General features: G+C 52.0%; 2 protein-coding genes across 15 annotated transcripts in view; both read right to left on the reverse strand.

Moving 5' to 3' along the window:
• Positions 1 to 1,174: 1,174 nt before the first annotated feature.
• Positions 1,175 to 14,675, reverse strand: LOC107519231 (apolipoprotein L3). Of its 13 annotated transcripts, none has more exons than XM_036237438.1 (5): positions 14,546 to 14,675; positions 14,093 to 14,203; positions 13,698 to 13,802; positions 6,565 to 6,685; positions 1,175 to 3,569 (listed from the first exon to the last, which is right to left on the reverse strand). In XM_036237438.1, exons 2-5 carry the CDS (start codon positions 14,157 to 14,159, stop codon positions 2,717 to 2,719), a joined length of 1,146 nt encoding a protein of 381 aa, XP_036093331.1. In that variant the 5' UTR covers positions 14,160 to 14,203; positions 14,546 to 14,675; the 3' UTR covers positions 1,175 to 2,716. The 13 variants fall into 13 exon arrangements, with proteins under 13 accessions (XP_036093331.1, XP_016017181.2, XP_016017179.2 ...); XM_016161695.2 differs by having other exon boundaries at positions 13,698 to 13,766; positions 14,113 to 14,203; positions 14,546 to 14,674; XM_016161693.2 differs by lacking the exon at positions 14,546 to 14,675 and adding an exon at positions 14,320 to 14,501 and having other exon boundaries at positions 13,698 to 13,766; positions 14,113 to 14,203.
• A 3,359-nt stretch (positions 14,676 to 18,034) lies between these two features.
• Positions 18,035 to 22,726, reverse strand: part of MYH9 (myosin heavy chain 9) — an 87,056-nt gene continuing 82,364 nt past the window's right edge. Inside the window, exons 36-41 of one of the 2 annotated variants that reach the window (XM_016161683.2) lie at positions 22,102 to 22,190; positions 21,872 to 21,995; positions 21,438 to 21,646; positions 20,783 to 20,891; positions 20,503 to 20,675; positions 18,035 to 19,591 (exon numbers count right to left, since the gene is read on the reverse strand). In XM_016161683.2, the coding sequence (XP_016017169.1) occupies positions 19,474 to 19,591; positions 20,503 to 20,675; positions 20,783 to 20,891; positions 21,438 to 21,646; positions 21,872 to 21,995; positions 22,102 to 22,190 (822 nt within the window). In that variant the 3' untranslated portion in view covers positions 18,035 to 19,473. The remainder of the gene's footprint in view (positions 19,592 to 20,502; positions 20,676 to 20,782; positions 20,892 to 21,437; positions 21,647 to 21,871; positions 21,996 to 22,101; positions 22,191 to 22,726) is intronic. The other variant, XM_036237436.1, reaches the window with a different exon arrangement.

Consider the following 22,726-nt stretch of genomic DNA (forward strand, 5'->3'; position numbering starts at 1 on the left):
TGTGAATCATCCAAGAACAGATGAAGAGTGACAAAAAAGTGAAGCGCACTGTTCGGGTGATCGGGCAAGTGGGCGGCCATGACTGTGTCGACTTCAGGAAGAGAGGGGAGAATTGCTTGAAGCCTCAGGGAAGCACCGGCTGGCAGAGAGCTGGAGGGACTGGGCAAAGTCTGCTGCGAGGTGGCACATACGAAGGGCCATGTAGGACGCTGGATGCCCCTTGTGCGTGCCTTAGGGGACTTTCTGGGGCAATGTTGCATGTTAGGTCTCTTGCTTCCTGCTCTGGGATCCACTCGTGGGAGCCTGTTCGGCGCTCACATGTTCCACGTGTGAAACACAAAGAACGAATGCACACTAGAGCAAGCCTGTGGGATTTGGAAGCAACGGTCAAGGGCATCCCATGGGGGCTCTTCAGAAGGTCCCAGCCTCAACCGCCCGCATGGGCCACCAAATCGAGAACACATCTTTGCATCGACTTTCCTTCCTTCTCTGCTTCACTTCCCTGGGTCCCTCAGTCCTTCCCCCGGGGCTCACCTCCCAAATAAATCCTTAGTGGGTGCACCTTGCCTTCTGCTCTGCCCTCAGGGAACTCTAGGCTGGGGCAGGCTACCTTAGACTGCTGGAGGCCTCGGGCTTTTGCGCAAAGAGTAATGGGAAGCCCCTAAAGAGTTGGAAGCAGGTGCTTGATCAAGGTCTACGTTCTTGAGGGCTGTTCTGGATCCGCGTGGAGAATGGGCAGGGGAGCAGGGCAGTGCCACAAGGGTGAACACGGGAAGCCCATTCTGGAAGCACTTGCCGGAGAGGAGCTTGGGCGAGATTGTTCGCTGTCGGGCTGCCTCGCTGTCTCCCTCTATTCATCGATGACCCTCTCTCACACCTGCTCACGAGCCCTTCCCATCTTAATCAGCCTCCTGCGCCACATGCCAATCCTGGCTCCCAGCTGCTGGGGGTGGGACATGCCTGTGCTCAGCCTGAGCAGAGGTATATACAGGTTTTCCCCGGGTGTCCAAGTGGAGCCTGTGGGGCACCAAGTTCTGAGGGACACAACCGGATGGGAGAGTGGGAGTCAAGTGAGAGAGCAGGGGGAGCCATGGGGGACGTGCTCCCCAAGGCCCTGGAAGGCGGGTCAGGCGTCCAGAGCCCAGGGAAGCCCGGCAGCCAACACGACAAAGGCTCAGCGTATCAGCCCATGTTTATTGAACCAAAGTCTACAGAACACAAGATGGGGAGAGAGCCAGATGGAGCTAAAGCATCATCTGGTGCGGCACACCCCCCGGGCGATGAGAAAACTGAGACCCGGAGAGACGGCGTCTCTGGGCCCCGAGCTGGTGGGTCTCCTCGACACGCTCGACCTGTCGCCGCCATCCCGTCTCACTTTCCTCTTCTTTTCTTCAGGTCAATCACTCTTCCAACACAGCGTTTGGAGTTTCGTTGGAATGTCACTGGCCTCTCAGAGCGCCCTGGCCCCAAAGGACACCCGCGACTTGCCGTCATCACCACCAGCACTGCCACTACCTCCACCACGGGCCGCCATCGTCATCTTCATCGAGAAGTCACTGCTTACAGTAAGTAATATCACGATAACTATGTGCGGTGTCAGACGGGTACTATGCTTCTTACAGTAGTAATATCACGATAACTATGTGCGGTGTCAGATGGGTACTACGCTTCTTACAGTAAGTAATATCACGATAACTATGTGTGGTGTCAGACGGGTACTATGCTTCTTACAGTAGTAATATCACGATAACTATGTGTGGTGTCAGATGGGTACTATGCTTCTTACAGTAAATAATATCACGATAACTATGTGTGGTGTCAGATGGGTACTATGCTTCTTACAGTAAATAATATCACGATAACTATGTGCGGTGTCAGACGGGTACTATGCTTCTTACAGTAAATAATATCACGATAACTATGGATGGTGTCAGACGGGTACTATGCTTCTTACAGTAGTAATATCACGATAACTATGGATGGTGTCAGATGGGTACTATGCTTCTTACAGTAGTAATATCATGATAACTATGGATGGTGTCAGACGGGTACTATGCTTCTTACAGTAAGTAATATCACGATAACAATGTGCGGTGTCAGATGGGTACTATGCTTCTTACAGTAAGTAATATCACGATAACTATGTGCGGTGTCAGATGGGTACTACGCTTATTGGGGTGATCGTTTCATAAGGTATGTAAAGGTCTACTTAATATGTTGTGCACCTGAAACTAATATTGTATGTCAACTATAAGTAGGTAATGATAAGAAAGTCAAAAATTAAAGAAGAAAAGAAGGCACGGCGTAACTACGAGAACCCCGCTGCGAGACGAAGGTCAGGCGACGCTAGGAAATAGGGCGAAAGGCCACCGCCAGGGAAGGACTCCGTTCCTGCGGGGACGTCGGACCGTGGGGCGGTCGACAGAGGGGCCGCGGGTGCGTCTGCCACGTCCCGGCTCTCCGGACTCTAGCTCTCTCCCGTTTTCAACATTTTCGCATCCCGGGCCTTCTTGTTGCTTGTTCCTCCACGCCCCTTGCTTTATTCGTGACCTCAGTGTCTTCTTCAGTCCAAAATAAACAGTTTCTCCCTATTCCCCTCACCCTCGAGTCCCCTGTTCTGCGTTCCTTTCTTCTCTGTGACCTGCCCACACCCCCCCCCGCCCCCCGCCCCTGCCGCAAGGCGCCGCCATGCCTTTGTCGCTGTGGGGTTGCAGAATCAGGTTCTCTGCAGTTGCTCGTAGGTCCTGGTGAGCAACGCCAACTTCTCCTCCAGCGCCTGGGCCTGGTTCCTCAGCTCTTCAGCCGTCGCTGCCTTTGTCCCCTTGTGCAAGTAGTGTGACTGGTCCACGAGGCTGATCACATCTATCAAAAGGCCGAAAACTGACATGGTCACACCTATGATCTGGGCGTTTTTGGATACTGCCTGCACAGTGCCTCTGAGAGCCTTCTGCTCCTGGTTGCTGGTTTTGACCAACATTGTCTCCGTGGCCTTGCTTAGTGACTGAGGATCCTTTGTGGCCATCTTGATGGCCTTGGTGCTCTTCATAATGCCTACTGAAGACCCGATCCATTTGCTTGCTAAGGGAACAATTTCAGATGCATTGCGAAGTAGAGCCTTCGCGGTCACCTTCTCTTTGTTGATGTCAGTTGACAGTAAGCGATAGGCTTTGGCTTTCGCCATTGAGCTGTGTGAGCGGTCCACGATGCTGGCGGACGCACTAGTCACAATAGCTGCTGCCCCCAGACCCATTCCAGTTGCCAAAAGCGCCAGACTGGCCCCTGATGTCATGGGTGCCAGACACAGGCCAACGATGGTCAGGATGCCAGACACTGCACTGGTGGAACTGGCCGCCACATTGGAGATGGTACAGTCCCTGTGTACCTTGTCGACTTTGTCTGCAAGTGTGTGGAGCTCTCCTATGCACGCCATAAGCTTCTCTCTCACTCGAGGAAACAAAATCATAAACAACTCCCTATACAGCTGCTCCTTTTTGGGCATGTCTTCCTCCTCCACTGCCATGCCCATATTCAGCAGGGTCGAGACTTCGTGTAGTTTGCTTGCCTCACTCCTGTAATAATGAACGTCAAGTGATTAAGAAAGGCAGTGCGCTTATCTGTCGAGTGGGCTCAGTAAGATCCATTCTGCATAAATCACAGAGCTTTTGCTATCAATCAAAATGAAAAGAATTTTACAAATGTGAAGATGTTTTTTCTTTCAATGTTAAACATGTGCTTCGTACCTTGTAGACGCTGCACGGGACTTATTCAGTCAGGGAATAAGTAAGGAAAAGTCCTCTTAGGATGCTCTTAAGTGGTAAGCATTTGATAAAGATGGCTTCTCACACAAGGGCAGGTCAACACCCTCACTACCGAAGTGTTTACAGAGTGGGAACTCCACAGACGACCAAAGAGAAGTGGGGTGGAGCAGAAAAACCCCCATTCAGAGGACCTTAGGGTGTGGTGAAGACTTAACCTGACCCACAGAGTGCTCTTCCCTTTGCCCTTAGCTACTGGGAAGTGATCTCTAGGCCCCTAAAATGTTCGACTGATAGGAGTGTCACTGTTTGCCTGGCCTTTGGCCACTGGACAGTCTGACAAGGTGATGGATGATGGAGACTTTGGGGCATATGGTATCAGTCCTGACCTACAGAGGAATTAGAAACTAAAGCCATTCGTCTGACTTCCAGGAGAGGCTGGAGACTAGAGGTCAGCCATGTGGGCAGCACGTGATCGAGCCCCAGTAAACGCCTGTATACCGAGCCTTGGGTTGAAAAAGACTCTTTCCTTGCCTAACTTTAGTCAGGCTCTTCTGAGCTCTCGTCTCAACTAGGCCTCAACCTTGGCCTTCCATGCTCTGTCCTTGACAGCCTGTCTCACCCAATCTCAGCAAGAACCCTTGCAAGTCAGTTTAGCAAGAATCCCTTCATTTTTGATGCCTGGTCACCTTTGACATCTGATCAGACTCCTCACCCTCCACCTTGAATGCTTAAGTCCTTGACCTGCCTTTGACCTCTCTTCTTAGTAATTCTCCATCCATCAATCCCCTCATTCTGCTCATCAGCTATAGATTCCCAGCTGTCTCTGCTGTATCCGGAGCTGAGCCCGGTCTCTCTTCCCTACTAACTTAGGTTTGACACGTCCTGCCGTGGCCCTGAAGGGGCCTTCCTGACCGTTTAACAAGCGTCAGAACAATTTTTTTTTTCGTTAACTGGGTGAACTTCCCTGGTTGGCAATGCTTCATGCACATTGTCACAAATCGAATGCGGGACACTAACACGTTCTGAGGACAATGGTACTTCACAGTCACAGCTCTCCCAGGCTCCACCCCATGCAGCCCTCCCTTTGGCCGATTGTAGCCTATGTCCATGTCCTTGCCTGTAACGAACTGCGACTGTGAGTATGACAGCTTGCAGTGAGTGCTGTGAGTCCTTCTAGGGAATTATCTAACCTGAGGGCGCTTTGGGAACCGCCCCCAAACTGCCAGTTGCTGTCAGAAGTAAGGGTGCTCTTGGGAATCGTGCCCCAGCCTTCGCATTTCGGCAATTCTGGGTACTTAGAACTAAACAATCAAAAACTCAGAGCTAGAAGGGACCCTCATGGTCCTTTCATTTTGCCTGGCACCTGCTCTGCCAAGCCTGAAGCCCTTTGACCTTCCCGGACGAGCGTCACCGGGTTCAGACACTGCTCCAATTGACAGGGAAGCTGAGGATCTACTACTATCTTTGGTTCCCCTCGAACTCTCCAGCCCACCACCCAGCACTGCCGACTTCTCAGGTGACACAAGCCTGAGCTTAGCTGCTTAGCTGGTGACAGCTTCACATGCCCGCACGCTGAGGCCACGTGCAACTTTATGGGACCTCTTGAAGACACAAGAGACTTTAAGAACCGTGGATGTGAATCGTTAAGCCCGAGACCTGCATGTGGATGAGCCGATGCAGAGAAAGCACCTTCTGTCTGCTGGGGGCTTGTGAATCTACTCAGAATCCCTCGAATTACGCAAAATTGGCAGCCACCCATTCTGATGTTGGAAGTTGTCACCAGGACACACTGCCTTCTTCTCACTGCCTCTCCATAGAATAGAGGGGTTGCCAAATGACAGTCAGGGGACCCTTGATTCCAGGCAGGGAATGGAGGACATAATCACCCACAGCCCTCTGCACCCAGCAGTGAGGGGATCAATCAAGGAGGGAAGAAATGTCCCCTCTCCAACTCACGGGACTTCCCCTAGGCCCATGGTGCCTCGGTGAACTCACTCCAGTCCCAGACCTGCTGCCAAGCCTTCCTATTAGTCCTCCAGCCTGGACTCACCTTTGCTCCATCCTCGCCCCCGGCTCTGACCCTGGTCCAGGCCTCCCTGGGCCTCTGGACAGGATGATTGCACTTGCTCCCTCACCTTTGACCTGCAGTTCACACTAAGGCCATCACCATAATCCTATCAGATTGACTTGCTGTTCCCACTGCAGAGAGGACCAATCTGAGATCTAAGACATAAACCCAGAGCCCCAGAGCTGGGTGGAGATAGAGTCAGGATCCAACTCAGCTCTGTCCAGCTCCACTCCAGCCTCTCTCTGCCTTTGGGCCAGCAAGATCTTGCAGTGTTTATATAATTCCTTAGATAGGGGGAAAAAGGACTCTACCCCAAATCCCCAGGGACACAAACTGATTGTGTCTGAACGTTTTTGGCTTGTCCCAAAGGAAGTCTTCCCCCAGCAATCTTTTTAAAAGTTAATGTTAATTGAGCATAACGCGTCAGCATTTTACATGTATTATTTTATTTTCCTCACAATAAAATTGAAAAGAGGAATAAACTAAGAGAGAGAAAGAGAGAGCGGCTAAGTCAGTTGCCCAAGGTCACCTAACCTTCCTCCTGCAGGTTTCATCTCTTCTCAACCTGAGGCCATTTGCAGCCAGGGAATGGTATGGAGGAAATCCTCTTTATGGATTGTTGAGAAGGAACATCCAACCCCAAACACACGGCATTGCCTGGAGGAGCTGTGCCTGCCACAGGAAACAGCTCAGGGAGGAGATCCGGGCAACATTCCTGGGGCGTCCCCGGGAGCTTACCTGAACCAATCGTCCTCAGCCACAGACCCCTGCCCGGCGTCATCTCTCGCCAGGCTCTGAAGTTTCTCTCTGCTCATTGTGTCCAGTAAAAAGTCGGCGTCTTCAGGAAAGCTTTTGCTCTCTAGATGGAAAGAAAAGGAATAAGCTTGGAAGGAATCGTGGTAGGTCATAAACAGTATTTAGTATAAGGTGAAATGCTAATCTTTCTGAGCAGCTTGTCACCTGGGGTGCTTTTGATGAAATCACCTGGTGTTATGGACTGAACCATGTCTCCCCGCTCCCCAGATTCATATGTTGAAGCCCTGACCCCTCTGTGACTATATTTGAAAGCAAAGCATTTAAGGACCTCATTAAGGTTAAATGAGGTCATACGTGTGGGACGCTAACCCAATATGACGGATGTCCTTACAAAAAAAGAGATACCGGATTTCTCACCCTCTGTGTCTCTAGGTGGCCATCTCACCAGAAACCAGTCCGACCAGCACCTTGTTCCGGGACTTCCGGCCTCCAGATTAATGATCTAATTTGGGGGATCTGCATGTGTTTAGGAATTCAGAATTCTTAATCATTTAGAGAGTGCAGGGCACATATGGTATATTACTTACCATTGCCAGCAGGGGCTGGGCAGCACCCTATAAAAAAATGCTTTGATTTTCCATAGCAAAACGAATGAACATTCACATTAAATGGGATAAATAATGTAACGACTACAGTCTCATGTCAGTACAGAGCAAGATTACTGCCCACATGAGTGACTGCTTTTCAGGGAATTTAGAGATTACGGAATTACAGACAAGAGACTAGGGGCTAGTGTATATTTATATATGCGCTAGAACATGATGTAAAATGTATTTCCTGCTATATACATACAAAGAGGCTTTTTTTTTCGCTTTTGCTACATTTGAATAGTAGGTTTTTTTGAGGGATAAATTTGTAGGTCTTGTCAGCAACAACAAACAAAAGGTGCTGAGTACTCCGTGGGGTACAGGTGCTGCCAAGCCCCTTAGAAAATTCACATGACACGAAAAAATGTGGTTCTTGCCCCTTGAGGAGTTTACCATGCGGGGGGAGCTGACAGCTCGTTATCTAAGAATTGAGTGAACAACAAAGTAATTTAAGGCAAATTCCTCATCCTCTCCATCGATTGGAGATGGAACCATTTTGGAACCGATCTAATCAGAATGAGAGACAGGACTCAATTTGGTCCAGAATTAATTCTTTCAGGCTCGTATAGTTAACATCCACCTTAGTTAACAGAATCGACCTTGTAGACAACTGAAGGGAAAGACGAGGTCACCTGAAGGGTGAGGGCTCAGACAACGTAAGTGCGGTTACTTATTTTAAGAAGCAAACATACTGATTGAATAGTATGACGGGGGTTATTACCCTAGTTCAAAAATAGCCCAAGTACTACTGGCTGCATCCCCTTCATGCTAGCACTGGTCATTTAAAATAGTGAATATTAAATATGTAGGCTCTACATCTAACCCCCAGAAAGCCCACCCAGATCTTAACGCCATGAAAGTTTTATTTATGCCCCGTTGTGTCAAAAGTAATGTAAAGAGTCAAATTAGAATAAGCTCATAACCTGCATGTTTCCATGTGGATGAATGTTGACATACGTAAATAGGGAATAAATGGCAATCCTATTGCCTATGTAAAAAAATAAAATATCTCCAGGTTTTGCATACTCATCGCTATAAGAAGAGATAGGCAGGTTTTCAGATTTAACAATCAGCTGTCAGGAAAACAGCAGTTATTCCTGCAGTAGCTGACTAAAAATTATTTTTAGATTACATAGTTTAGAAGATATTAGAAAGCCATCTAAAAAATTGTAATTATTCTGAGATGTTTCCACGTTAACCCCAGAAGCCTGTCAGAAAGAATGACAATGCGTTATAGAAGACCAGTGGATCAACATGGCTAAAAATAAGCTTCCTTTCAGAAAAGCGACCTGGTCATCTGGAAAAATCATAGCTACAACCTGGGAACACACCCGCATGGATACAGACCTACCTGGCCACTGGCTCATTCCAAGAGGGAAAGCTAGGAGATGGGGGCGAATTTAGGTCTCTCTAAGGAGCAGCCTATAAGTTTCCAGACTGACCTTCTTCAAATTGGTCTAAATGATCTCTAAGTGGTTTTCCACCACACTACCCACGTCGGCCCAATGTTTGACGTTAACTTAAAAAACCCCAAAGAGAGCACAATGGAGCAGGAGTGAACAGATGTGTAAACGTGAGCACATTCTTACTGGTCCATTAAGTGTGAAGATGAGCACATTCTACCCACAGGTGTCGCTCCAGGAAGTAGGACAGGTGTCGTGATTAAGTTAGAAAAGAGACTCTTCATCACACGATCGATAGAAAAGTAAAATCATGTTTCAAAACCTACGATGAAGCCGTATGCAAAGGAGTCTTGCGTGTCGGCGATGTGCTGGCTTTGAAGAGAGCTCAGAGGATGAACCCACGGCCAATCGTCTGACATTTCTTTGAAGCCTCCTTACGTTTCAAAAGTTCCCATGACTTCTGCATTCTACCCTATAGCAGGCTTAAGTGTTTGTTTTTGTTTTGAATGTCTCAGACTACACACCATTGAGTAAAATTGCCATGCAAAGAGAATTCCTCCTGCTACTCACAGGTGTGGATGGGGGGTCTTCAGGTGGGTGGGGGTCTGGACCCTCCCCACGAATCCTATGATCAATACCTTCACCTATCCCTCCTCAGGCTGGTATTGGAGGACAGAGCTCCCCGATGATACCTCCGAACTCAAGCTGGCCCATTTATCAAACAGGAGATCATCTCATCTGTCCTCAGGGAAAACAAGCCCAGCCCTCAGTCAAGGATCCTGGAGCCTGCTAAGGAGCTTCTGGCTTCTGCTCTGTCCTCCCTTATCTTATCCTGTAATAGGACAAGTATTTCCCTCTCCTGGGAGGCTCCTGGGAGGGTGGCTTGGTTGCCAAGGCGATGCAGTCTTGGCATTGATTTCGGTTTTTCCTTTACTTGCTTCACTGGGTGAGAAAGGAAACCAGGGCTTAGATGGAGGGAAGTCACAGCACTAAATCTGTTTGGTTGTTGATGGGGGCGGCAGGGGGTGGGGGGGGGCAGGATGTGGGTGGGGACATACAGAGCTGTGCCTGTGCGGGGGTCCTGAGGCAGTCACCCAGGGTAAGCCAGTGTTTACAACTGGGAACATAGGACGGGGCCTGAACACAGCCCTGGGCGGAAGGGTGCTAGGAGGGGGAGGTTAGTACCTGGAAATAGGATGTCCCAGGAAGTGGGGACAGGAGATCCCCCACTCCGCTGGTCCCCCAACTCCCTGTGGGCTATCCTGGCCTCACTTCTGAGTCGCTGGAAGGACAGTAGGGGGAAGGAGGCAGAGGGCACTCAGCCATGGCTCCCTAACTAGAAGACCAGAAAGGGGGTCCCCCTATAGACTCTGGGGTGAGGGGATTCCCCTTGGCCCCTCTTGGGGGCTCAAGGACACTGCATCAACCCCTCTGAGGTTCTTGATTCCTGTGTAGCTTGAAGTAGCCTGGAGGAGACACCCTCAATTTTAGGTCCTAAGCAGGAACCAGCCAGAGAAGAGGAAACTGACTAACTGGGCAGACCCCGCGGGCTTCTGAGATCATGGTGCCAACGGCAGGGTCTCAGAGTTTTCCCTGAAGCTCGCCCGTCTGAGCCTGGCTGGTAGAAGGTGTTTCTTCACCCCTGGGGAAGAGAAAACAAATTGTGGGGCTGCACGTGAGCCAGCTGTGGCACCCGCCAGCAGCGAGGGCCAGCTCTCTGGCGGTTCCCTCCGGGATGGCCTCGAACGCCTCGAAAAAGGTCTTAACCCAATGCATACATCTGTCTGCTGGGCTCTGCTGGCTGCTATTAATGGAATGTTACCTCGCCCCATCCAAGGAGAAGACAATTAAAGAGACAGCCACCCGAGAAGTAATTCAACCAAAGAAGCAATAAAACCAAACACAGAAGAAAAGATGGGAAGGAATGTTTTGGAAACTACCCGAGGTGAGGAACATTTGTGCTTACTCATGGATGAGGCTGGGATTGATCGCGTGTTCACGGCAAGGCTCCGGACGCTTTCCTCATTCAACACTCTCACACATTCCATGGGATGCACGCTCTCTCGGCTCCAGTTTAAAGTGGAGGAAACCATCGCAAAGTCTAGGTTTGCACCTAAACTTAGGGTTAGCCCAAGGTTTCATAACAGTCCTCGAGTCCCTGAGTCTTTTTAATCCAGATTCCACGTTGGGAAAGCTACGCTCTAACTCCCCTTAACATACAAAAATATTTATTCGTGTGTATATTTTATTGGTAAATGACTCTTCTCATTCCAAAATGATGTCTTGCACCTTGTGCCCAAGTCTCTGTCTTGATGCATTCCCTGGTGCTGCAGCACCCCAAAGCCTGTGCCCCCCTTGCTTCTGCAAGCTCCTTCACCCCCCGAGGGCCAGGGGTCCGTCCGGCGTCCCTGATGTGGGCTGCTGAGCGCCTGACAGTGCCGTGTCCTCCTCCAACTGTTGGACCTTAGGTTCTTTCTGATTCTTTATGTAAATAATAGCGCAAGGAACCATGCTCCTTGAATAAAACTTTGCCCATATTTGCGATCATTCCCCTTTAAGATATTTCTAGACGTAGAACGACTGGGTCAGAGAGTGTCAACATATAAAAATTCTTTCACGCCTAGAGCTGAGCTGTCATGCAAACAACTTGTACCAATTCACATCGACACTCACAGTATACGAGGATGTACATCCTCTCCATACTATCTGTTCTCGGAATCCTTAAAAGAAAACCCAGATCTCGCTTTCTATAGAGCGCATTTCTCTCAGTTCTGTTTGTCATTATCCTGCCTTGAGAGACCAGGGAAGAAAGCAACTGTTAATTACGTTTAGGCACTATTTGAAGGCAAAAGGATCTTTTATCAACTGCTCCTCCTGAGACCTGACCGAAATGATGGCAAAGGGGTTTACAGATAAAATAATAGCGAATGATGAGAGCGGCTTCCACCTGCGGCCTCTGCTCTGGCCCAGTGATGCTCTAAGACTTTACAAATAATGGCTCGTTCTCCAGTCGCCTTTGCCGTGTTTACCACTGGTCTCTATGAACACTGGGGCGCTGTCTGCGGCAAGTCCTGTCCCACAGCCGCCCGGGGCAACCTTTGCCGCCTCGGCCCAGCCTGGCTAAAATCTGAGGTGTGGGGGGCCATCACTTGGCCGTAAAAGCACCACCCTTCCTCCGACTCAGCGTAACCCCAGTTTCACTTGCAATGGAGTCATTCTCTTTGTTTTCCTTGCTGATCTTCATGAGAAGTTCTTTGCGGCAGGAAACAAACAAAACTGTGACTCAGATTTCACACACATCACCCCACCGATGTAATGGACTTTTGACAGTTCTATCAGATTTCCGCGACTTCCATCTATTTCCTCCCGTCTCCTTACTGCAGCCAAAATATTTTCATATGAGGAGAAAGAAGAAGAGAGAAATGCGAGAAAACATGGGTCCTGGCTAAAATAATGCCTGTGCCTTGAGCAGGACGTTCCAAAGCCTCCCTGCCCCCAGGGTGGCTGGACCCAGGTCTGGAGGTCCTGCCCTGCTCCCTCCGGCCTCCTCCCGGTCCCCTTCACTAACCACTGCCGGGAGCTGTTCTTACTGGGCTGGAGGTTCCTTTGAAGGCACACAAAAAAGTCATCTTGTTTTTGACAGCTGTAGGTACCCATCGAACATGTCCTTTAAGAAGAAGAAGGAGGAAGAGGAGGAAGAGAAATAGCAAGCTTCCACAAAATCAATCAATCGTTCGATCAATCCCAAAGGGTTCCAAATGTAAACCAGAAAGAAAAACACAACAAACTTACTAGGAGAAATGTTAAAACTAACGTGTTGAGTCGAGGAAACCTTTTTAATCAAGACACAAGTCCCAGAAGCCATGAAGCAAAAGTCCGATACGTTTGACCTCTTAAAAATTAGTAACTACAAAGGACGAGTCCCTCTGTTTTCCTGGGTCTCTCTCCTGTTTACAGGAGGTAAACACATTGTTAAACTTTAATTCATCTTTCTCCTGGTTAAAAAAAAAAAAAAAAAAAAACCTGCAAAGTACACCATAAACCAAGTCAGAATATGGGAGACCAGGAGCCCCTCTGTGCAGTTCGTACTGTAGGCAAAAGGTGACTGTCCACAAAACACAAGAGCCTCAAATCAACAGGAAAAGTGAAACCAATTTTTAAAAACTGGGTAAGAGAAAGGAACAAATAATCCCTAGAGAAGTGACTTACCCAGCGTCGCACAGCGCTTGAAGGACAGAGTGGAGGCCAACACCCTCTGACGCTGGTATTTAAAGGATGAATTCGAAAGTTCCCTGGTCTAAGCCCCACCCCTGCAGTGGTGCTACCGTTTGGCATTTGATTTTAAGATGACAAAGCTGCTAAACATCCAGGGTCCTCTCCTACCTCCCCCATCGCCCCAGAGTCCCGAACCGAGGGCCAGCGAGGGCAGCGAGCCAAAGCCCTGCCGTCTCCCTGCTTGTCTCCCACCAGGGCACTCCGGGCAAGTCGCTCCCCTCTCAGGGCCTCAGTTTCCCCACAGGGCCTGGCACTGAGCAGACAGTGAGAGACGGGGTGGGTGAAACAACCTCTCGATTCCTCCAATCTTAAAAGAAATCCTTTGCCCCCATCAGCCTCGGCAGCAGCCCTCTGGGGCCAGCTTCGGTGCAGCCAGGCCACAAGAAGTGGACGTTCTGACTCCTCTGCCCTCCTTTACCCCCTCCACTTCCTCCAAATCACCCCAACATTCACTCTCCTCCAGGGGTCACCGGCCCATGTCTCAGGTAGCCCAGAGCCTGAGCTGAGCCGGCCGGGTGGGGGTTGGGGGGTGGGGGGAGCTTTGCAAACCCATCTGAGCAGATCTCCCTCCCTCCCTCCTCACTGTCTGGGGCCACAGGGGGAGAGAGGAAACAGTCGGACAAGGCCTGAGTTCAACACCAAACATTGCTGCTGCTCCCTATGTGGCCTTGGGCCAATTGCCTAACCTCTCTGGGCCTTGATATTCCTGCATCTATAATATTGTGACAATAGTCCTTTTCTGAACAAGTTGTGAGGACGAGATAAGAAGTCTCTCACCGTCCCAGCTCACCAAGAAATCTTCCTCCGGCTGACCTGGAAGAAGATCCTGTCTTTCTTGGTGTGCAGATCCGGTTGCCAGCTATGGATACACACGAAAACCAGATGCTTCTCAGGGCTCGCAAGTGAAAGCAGAGTCTCATTTTCTGTTAGAAAACAGCTCTTACCAAGCACCACCCTGGGCTGCTCCCATCCTCCTTGCTGACTGGCACCCTTTGAGGAACAACCCCAGGACTGATATCCCGAGTCTTTTCTCAGCCCATCCTGCCTCGGGCTTCTGGAAGGAAGACCGGCCACTCACAGACTGTGGGACCCTCTGCGAATCACCTCCCCACCCCATGGGGCTGTTCTCAGCCCCCTCCTCCCTGTTCCCTGCCCCGCATTCCCCAAAATGCCTGCCTGGCTTACCTGTCACCAGCATTGCATACCTGCCGTCGATGCCACGTGCATGCGCCTTCCAGACATGGGCTTCCATTTGTTTACATGGGCCCTTCTGCCAGGAACACCTGGTTCCGCCACCTGGGAAAAGCATGCCCATCCCTCAAAGCCCAAATCTGTCATCACTCCCTCTGAAAAAGCCCTCCAGCATCTTTCCCCAGAGTCCACTGTCCCCTGCTTGCTCTGTCCCAGGGCACCTGGGGGAGGGTTTCGGCCCACTGCTCAGACACTGTGTTCCTCCTGTCTCCCCCGATCCCTTTTGATCGGGTCTCTCTCTAGACCTGTCCCTGGCAGCACCAGGGCTTTTGGGTTGCAGCGACCTGCCAAGGAGGCCCCATCACTAGTGGTCAATGCCGTTTGGGTGGACCCAGAAGTTTGTGGCAGTGGACAGATAGCACCCTGCTATGTTCTGCCCCTGCTTACTTCCTCTTGGCGACAGATCTTTTTCTGTCCGAACGGAGGACTTTCACGGGAAGGCCAGTGTCATGGTGACACAAACAAGTCTGAAAACAGAAAGCGTGTCTGTTTCCTGCTTGGATCCCGAACAAAGCAGCTGGCGTGGACGACAGGCCGAGTACGTGCCAGGCACTGTGTGAGCACCTGCCCACACCGTGGAAACCTACCATGGGTTTCCCGTTTCTCACACCAGTTCCAGGAATTGTCAGGTCAATCTTACAGGGGCCGGGAGCATACCAGAGGCCACGGAAAAATGACCGCACCCCGCTCTTGGCAACAGATGTTAACTGAAAACTGACAAAGGACCACACTGTGCAGTTTCAGTTTCGTTTTCTAATCATGCCAAAAAGTGAGTCAGAAGTAGGGTCTGATTCTGCAGAGGAGGAACCCGAGGTGAGAGGAGAGGCCGTGGCTTTCACCGAGCAACTCAGGAGAGGAGCCAAGACTCAAGGCGAGGTTCGTGTTTGACCTTTGACACTTGTTTAGACTTATCTCTTGTTATTTCTTCCCTGTACCTCCTCTTCTTCCTGATTCTGCTCCCTTTCCCTAGCATGACTGCAGTTGGGCGTCCGAACAAAACCGCTATGAGCAGCAGAACCTAATTAACATCCACACAAGATGTGGCTCAGTTATCCCGAGGATCAGGACGCAGCATGGACTTGAGACGGATGTGTGTGCACTGGCCGGATGTGGCCTTGTGCTGAGACAGCCATGATGTGGGCTGCAAAGTCAGACTGAGATGAGAATCAGGCACCTCTAGGCTCCAGGGGTATGAGCTGAGACCACCCCAGTTACAGACCCTAGAGATCTAGTGACTATTAGAACTCAACTCGACCCCAACCCAAGGTCACCTAGGACGACTTTAGCTCTGGAGTCAAGGTCTTAGCCGAAATCTTTGGTCAATAGCAATTTCAGCCCACGGTGAAGAAAATCCCAACTCTGTGGGAAAGTAACCCAAAAATGGCTCAGAAGAGTGTCTGGCATGTGCCACCAGCATCACCTGGTGGAGACTGGAGGAGTCACCAGCTGGAGGCTCGCGGCCAGCACCCCCATCCCTGCCCTGTCCTGTCCAGTCTCTCCAGCCCGTGGGGAGGTGTGCGTGGCTCAGACAGGCTGGATTTGAGCTGTCCTCCCTTTTTATAGGGACGGTGGGAGTGGGTAGGGAGCATCAAACTGAGCGTGTAACAAAGAGGACTTTTGCGGTCATCAGAGTGAGTGGCAAAGACGGGCATCTTAGGCTGCAGAATGCTGGGGATCGCACTCAATGTCGACAGCACCTAGTGACTTCACGGGAAGTGGCCACCGGTCTCGGCCACTCACTGCCAGACTGCCAGCTCATCCAGCGGACAACACCATTTATCTTTCCTCAGGTTGCAAAATTGGGTAACAATCGACAATTTCAGGAAGGCTTAGGAATAAGTATAAAGATGACGAAGTCAAACCCATAATCTTAATATTTTTATACTGAAGTCGAGATAAATACTATGTTTAATTTTAACGTATGTATAATGTTTAAGAAAATTGGACACATTTCAGAGTTAACAGATTTTGAAACAGGTAATTGAGTAATTTATCCAGGTTAATGATTTCAAGTTGAAAGTCACACTGCTAGAGTACTAAGGATGCTGCCAATAAGGTTTAGCTCAGAGCGAGGGACACAGCTTCAAGTCCAGCAGATCCCGAAACCGCAGGGCTGAGCAGCGGCAGGTGGGGTTGCAGGAGGCTCTGAGCGCCACGCCACCAGACAGCTCCGGAGCACGTGCCAACCTCTCTCCTCCTGGCAGCTAGGAGGCCAGGGACGTTCTTGTCTGGACTCACTTTTGTGCCAAAGTATGGCCTTAAAAATAATAGCATCTAGCCACTATTGAAAATAGTATTGCAGTTCCTCAAAAAATTAAATACAGAATTACCACGTATTCCAGCAATTCCACTCGTGGGCACGTACCCGAAAGGATGGAAAGCAGGGTCTTGAAGAGGTATCTGTCCACCCGTGTTCACAGCAGCATTATTGACAATCGCCAAAAGGTAGGCGCAACCTAAGCTTCCGTCAATGAATGAATGGAAAAGAAAACTGTGACTCATGTATGCAACGTTATTCACATGGAAAAGGAAATTCCGACACATGCTACTACATGGATGAACCTGGAGGACATTACGCCAAGTGTAATAATCCAGTCACAAAAAGACAAATACTGTATGATTCCACTTATATGAGGTATAGAGTAGTGAAATTCACAGAGACAAAAAGCAGAAGGGTGGTCGTCAGGGGCCGAGAAAGGAATGAGGAGCTTGTTACAACAGCCCTGTGATGTAAACAATTATAATCCCTCTTTCAAAAAAAAGACAAAACTGAGGTTCCAATGGGGTGAAATGACTCTCCCCAGGAGCAGGGAACCTGGGCTGGTCTCTCAAATTCTTGTTTTGTTTGCTGGTCCATGCGATTTTCCCAGAGGAAGGAAAATCCTTAAAACTTTCAAGTATTCTAAGAATGTAATTTTCTTCCCTAAATTCTTCTTCCCGTTGGCTCGAAATGAGTCAGAAAATTTCAGCGCCCTTGCTTCAAGGTTGCAATAAAGTGGTGAAAATGCAGGCCAACCCAGGAGATTGTGATATGACAACAAATATGGACTAATTTTACAGTCCAAAAACCCCGATGTTCTTGAATGGAAGGAGAAGCCCCCCAAAGCCCTCCAGCGCTTGGCCCCACCTACCTCTCATGGCACCTCCTGCAGCTCACCTTAGCAGGGGCCAAAATGCACCTGCTCGGAGGCTGGACGGGTCAGCTGTTGGAGGCCGAGGCAATGCCGGGCAGCACGCAGCTTTCCTTAGCAACTGTGCTGGCTGAGCAGTGCCACCCCCCCTTGCTGCTCAAGTCCACACCTTGTGCCAAGTGGGCGAGTGGGTGTCCTAGCCCTCTCTAAGAAAGCCTTTCCTCCCTCCCCTACCTCTTGCAGCTGCAAGGACATGTCTTCCTTCATTGCTCTTGTACTCCCGGGGCCTGCCAACGAGCCTGGTTTATGGTTAGAAGACTGAATGAACCAAGCTTTGACAATCGTGGTCCGATACCCACAGGCCTACTCACCGACTCCCCCATCTCTGCTTCTAGGACGACCCTCCGTAGGGAAGGCTTTGCATTGTGTGATGACTAAGGGGGCCCCCTACAGTTAGAGCCTGGGCCTTGTGCCTCTATCCTGTGCCAGCTCGGTGTCAAGCACATAGCAGGTGCTCAATGAATAATGAACCAAGGTTTATATGAGATGCTCTTAGCATCCTTGAACCTGACCCAGCCTGCCTTTCTACCTCTTTCTGCACGACTGCCACCCCTCCCCTGCTTCAACCATGCTGCACCGCTGGAAGCTTCTAGAAGGTGCACAAAGGAGGTGCCTGCTGCGGAAGCAAAGCGCTGGCCCTCCCAGGCGACCCCCTCCCGCAGACAGACACGGCTGCACACGTGGCTCGTAGCACATGGTTCTCTTTATTGTGACGCTCAGTGGGCGGCATCTGTAAACCGGCTTCTGTAGTGGTGACAGCTGCAGCACATGCTAAGGCACTTTTATCATATAAAAAAGGGGTGGGGGTGGGAGTGCCACTCACTCCTTTGTGACAGCAACTGGGACCTGAATTCAGAGCTTTTTAGGCATATGTAGCTTTTACATATATTCATGATTTGTTGAGTTGGTTTCCTTTTAAAAAAAAATGCCTTCTTTGCCATAAGTAAGTCTAAATGCAGCATATACAAAACAGGAACACAGATAAATTCAGCAACCAGTGTAGACCAGTGTAGGACACGCTACTCTCTTCTAAACATGGTTCCAAAGGAAAGGCAGTGATAAAGACTGGGGATTTTATCATTTATCAGAAGCGGGAAAAAAGAAAACCTTTTTTTTTTTTTCTCCTTTCAAAAACATCTGTGCAGATGGCAGATTTTTAAACTATACTGAATCAATGGTGCAGAGAAAATACCCTCGGGCCCAGTCCTAGAGTAGGTACAAGATCATAGGGGAGGGCCGCTGGCCCTTTCTGATGCTCTGGCTGTCAGATTTGGGACAAGTCCCTTAACCATTAAATATATTTGGTCCCCAAGAGTGTTGGGAGAAGCCACTGCTGGCTTTTCCGGCTTGGCCCCCAGGCCCTGTCAGCTCGGCCCGACGGCCTGTGCAGAGTAGGCAGCCCTCGCTCAAGGAGGGAAGGGGGCCGTCATTGCACTTGAGACGTTTCAGAATGAGAAAGGGGACAGTGGCGCTGCCCAGCAGGGGTGGGGAGGAACTACGCTCCCTCCCTGTCCTCAGCGTTCTGTGCCCTGCACAGAGGTGGCGTCCCTGGGCCTGCTCTTGCTGGACCACCCGGAGCCCACGGGAGTTGGGGGTTGGTGGAGCAGAGGGTGTGAGGTCACCACGTGTGATTGCCAACAGCGAAGAAGGGGCTGGGGGAAGAGCTGGTGGCGAAGGCAGGGGAAGGTGACGACTCTTCTGGGGTGTCGGGCTATCAAAACTTAGTCTGAAGAAAAATAGATTCATAGAAAACTCTCGCCCATCCCCGGTGGCTGCCCTTCTTGCCTCACCATCTTGTGCTTTTTGGCAAGAGAGGGCTGAAGATCCTGCAGGTCACTCTGTTCCCGAGCTGGGGGCCCAGGACCCTGATTCTTTGGTATCAGATTCTGGGGGTGCAAGGAGAGCAGGAGGGGCTGTAGCAGAGGAAGTCGAAGGCCTTCAACAAAGCCGGGGGATGGGGAGGTGCAGGCCTGAGGTCCCCTGGCCTGGTGGGGGCGGGGGGCGGGGCATGGTCACAGCAGTCCCAAGAAGGTGCAGGGGTGCTGCGGGGGCTAGCAAGGGAAGGTGGAGTCGTCCATTGGTCGGTCGGTCTGTGGGTCCGTCCGTCTTGGGCAGCAGGAGAGGTTATTCGGCAGCTTTGGCCTCAGCCCCGTCGGCTTTCCCGTCCACCTCCTCGTCCGAGCATTCGCCAGTGCCTTTCCGGGCCATTCGGCGGGGCACGACGAACGGCAGGTCCCCACGCCTAGGGTCAGAGGCAGAGGGTCAGAGAGCCGGCCAGGGTGGCCGCAGCACAGCTCACACACTCCAAAGTGGTCTCCAGAGGGGAACTGGGTGCCTAACGTCCCGTGGGGAAAAGCAACGCGGGGCTCCAGGTGGGACAGGATGGCTCCCAGACAGCAGGCGATCAAAGCTCCCGCTTTAACCCAAAACAAGAAAAACCGTCAGGAAATCGGGACTGAAGAAAAGGGAGAAAGGCCCAAGAACAGATGGAGTCGCCTTCTGCCAAATGCCAACCTGCTCTCAAACTCAGTACGACACACGCGAAGCCACGAGGTACAGGAATGAGTGCTCACGCGGCACGTGAGGACCGCGTCTTCCCATCACGTGCCAGAAAATTAATATTAAACGCTAACCAGAACGTCTGCTTTTGTGGATTTTTAAAATGGGATTGCCACGAAAAGGAGGTAAGAAATGAGAATTCCGGAGAAAAAAGACCCTCTGCCTCAGCCACTGAATAATTCTTGAACGCCAACCCTCCCTGGAGAAATGCGAAGCGCCCTCATTCCCACAGGATGTCAGGAGCCGTCCTCGCCAAACGTTCACTGGGACCTAGTGCGGACCCGCCAGGTGGCCTCAGCACTTTCCCCTTGAAAAAGACCCCGCACAAGAGGTCCCGTTAGGATGGGAGCGGCTGCATGAACGGACCGTCCGGGCAGGGGGCAGGGGGGACCGCCCCCCCTAGAGCTCAGTGTTCATTCAGAAGGCTGGGCCCGGCCCAGGGGGTGAGAACCCCGAGCACATGCTGCTCACCGGCGTCTGCCTGAGAGAGGTAACCGACCGCACAGGAGCTTAACTCTCCGAGTGGCGCTTTTCAGAACTGACCTTTCAAAGGAGGAAGAATCGCGCGAAGGGGCCGGGGCAGGCAGGGCTCACCTGAGCTTGTTCTTGAGGGAGCTGACCTCCCGGTTCATGGCGTCGGCGGTTTCGGTGGCGTCCTCCAGCTCGCGCTGCAGTTTCCGGCGGGAGGCGTTGGCCCGCTGGGCCTCCTCCTCCGCCTCTTCCAGCTGCCGCTTGAGCTGCTTCAGGCGGGTGGACGCCTTGTCGGCCTGCGGAGACACGGGGCCCGTGGCCCTGGTGAGGGTCTCTGGGCGAGTGTGGCCCGCTCAGCCCCTGGCGAGCCCTGGGGGGCCCCGGCCCTCTGCCCAACACACACCTGGTCCTTGAACTGCTCGGCGTTCCTGCGCTCATCATCCACCTGCAGCAACACATCCTTCAGCTTCTTCTCGGTCCGACGCGTCTGCTTGCAGGCCGCCTGGCGCTCCCTGTGAGGGACGGACATGGCGGCTCAGGGGAACACCCTCCTTCAGGGGGTCTGGCCGACAAACCAGGAGCTGCATCACCCACTCCCGGGGCCTCGCTGGTATGTCCCCGCGGGGAGGCCTGGACGCTAAGGCAGACAGACCCTCGTTACCGAGCACCCGCTATGAGCTTTGTCTCCCATTCCACAGCTGGAAACGGGGGCTCAGGGAGGGGAAGTGACGCATCTCAAAGAGCATATGTGCAGCTAGGAAAGGGGAAAATGGAGATTTGAGGCCCAGTGTGAACCCCGTTACCTCCAAGGAAGTCTCAGCTGAGCCTACAGGCTGCCTGCCCAGGCAGCACCTCTCAGACGCAGCCCTCAGAGACAGTCAACGAAGCCCTAACTTTAGAGGTGGGCTGTGGGCTCCTAGTTTAATGCCACAAGGACACAGCGAAGCAGAGGACAGCCCGTCGGGATGGGAGACGACAGCCTCCGGGACTTGGGGGACAGGAAGCGGGCTCCTGAGCGGCCTGTGGACTGCTCCAGACGACAGGCGAGGGGCACCTACTTGGTCTCGTTGTCCAGCTGCTCCTCCAGCTGTGCAATCTTGGCCTCCAGGGCAGCGATGGAGGCCTTGTACTTGGACTTGACGGTGCCCTCCATCTCCTGCAGCTTGACCTTGAGCTCCTTGTTCTGCCGCTCCAGCTGCTGCCGCGCATTCTCGTTCTTCTGGGCGTGGCTGCGCTCGAGGTTCAGGTCGGTGTTGATCTGGTCGATCTGCGGGAAGGAGGGCTGGTGACCTCGAGGAAGGCTGAGGACAGAGGTGGAGCACCCGGATCCCGCCGTGCCCCTGATAACACCAGGTCCTGGGGCCCAGCCTCTAACCCCTCCCAGAAACTTCTTAACAGGTGCCAGGACATGCTCCCCTCAGCAATCAAAGTGCAGGTGGCCGCGCCAAGCGGGGTGCTGAGAGCGTGCCCCGGTGGCCCCGCCCCTGCGCACCTGCAGGTTGGCCTTCTTCAGCCGGTCGTTCACCAGCTCCGTGTTGCCCTGCTCCTCCTCCAGCTCCTCCTCCAGCTGGGCGATGCGGGCCTCCAGGCGCCGCTTCTCCTCCAGCGCCAGGGCCCTGGGGGAGGCCGGGAAGGAGTGAGAGGGGCCCGTCCCCGGGGTGGGGACCCTACGCCGACACCCGCTGTCACTCAGCTGAACGTGCCGCCCCGTGGCTCACTCACCCTTTGCCGCTGCTGTTAGCAATCTCGTCGGCCAGCTCATCCCGCTCCTGCTGGGCCTGGCGCTTGGCACGCTCGGCAGCTGCCAGTTCCTGCCATGAGGACAGAGTGTGACCCATGAGGGCAGCCCGCGGCCCTGAACACCCACCTCTTCTACCCCTGGTCCTCTGCACTGCCACCCACCGCCCCTGAAACCCTCTCTCATGAGCCCCTCTGGCTCAGAGGGCTGATTCCTCCCTCTGAGGTCAAAGCTTAGGCACCACATGTTTACAAAGCCCCCACATCTAAATGCTAGGAACGGGCCTTGGTGCTGGGGATGTAGAGATATGTAAGAAACTGTCCTGGCCTAACAGGGCATGCTGGGCCCTCTGCATCCTGGGTAGACCGGACACCAGGAGGGATGAGACAGATGTAAGTCAGAACCAGGGTGTAAGGTCTGTGAAGACCAGGCGGACGAGAGGGGCTTTGTCCAGGGTGAGGTGGCCTCGACATGGACCCGCAGGTGACCATGGAGGGAGGGATCACTCTCATGCCCAGGCAGGAGAGCACAGCCAGTTAGGCAAGAGCAGATGAGGACGTGCCCGGGTGTCTGGCCCAGCTACGAGCAGAGCTCGGCAGGCGTGACTTC

This window comes from Rousettus aegyptiacus, unplaced genomic scaffold (genome assembly GCF_014176215.1).
Source record: "Rousettus aegyptiacus isolate mRouAeg1 unplaced genomic scaffold, mRouAeg1.p scaffold_m13_p_2, whole genome shotgun sequence".
NCBI lineage: Eukaryota > Metazoa > Chordata > Mammalia > Chiroptera > Pteropodidae > Rousettus > Rousettus aegyptiacus.

Bases quoted from the DNA above. Each gene is read 5' to 3' on its own strand.
- LOC107519231 (XM_016161685.2), bottom strand. From the start codon at position 14,222: ATGGGCATGCTTTTCCCAGGTGGCGGAACCAGGTGTTCCTGGCAGAAG. The intron at 13,803-14,092 runs GTAAGCCAGGCA...TTCACTTGCGAG, and splicing joins GTATGCAATGCTGGTGACAG to CCCTGAGAAGCATCTGGTTT. The intron at 6,686-13,697 runs GTGAGCTGGGAC...CTTTCCATCTAG, and splicing joins AGCCGGAGGAAGATTTCTTG to AGAGCAAAAGCTTTCCTGAA.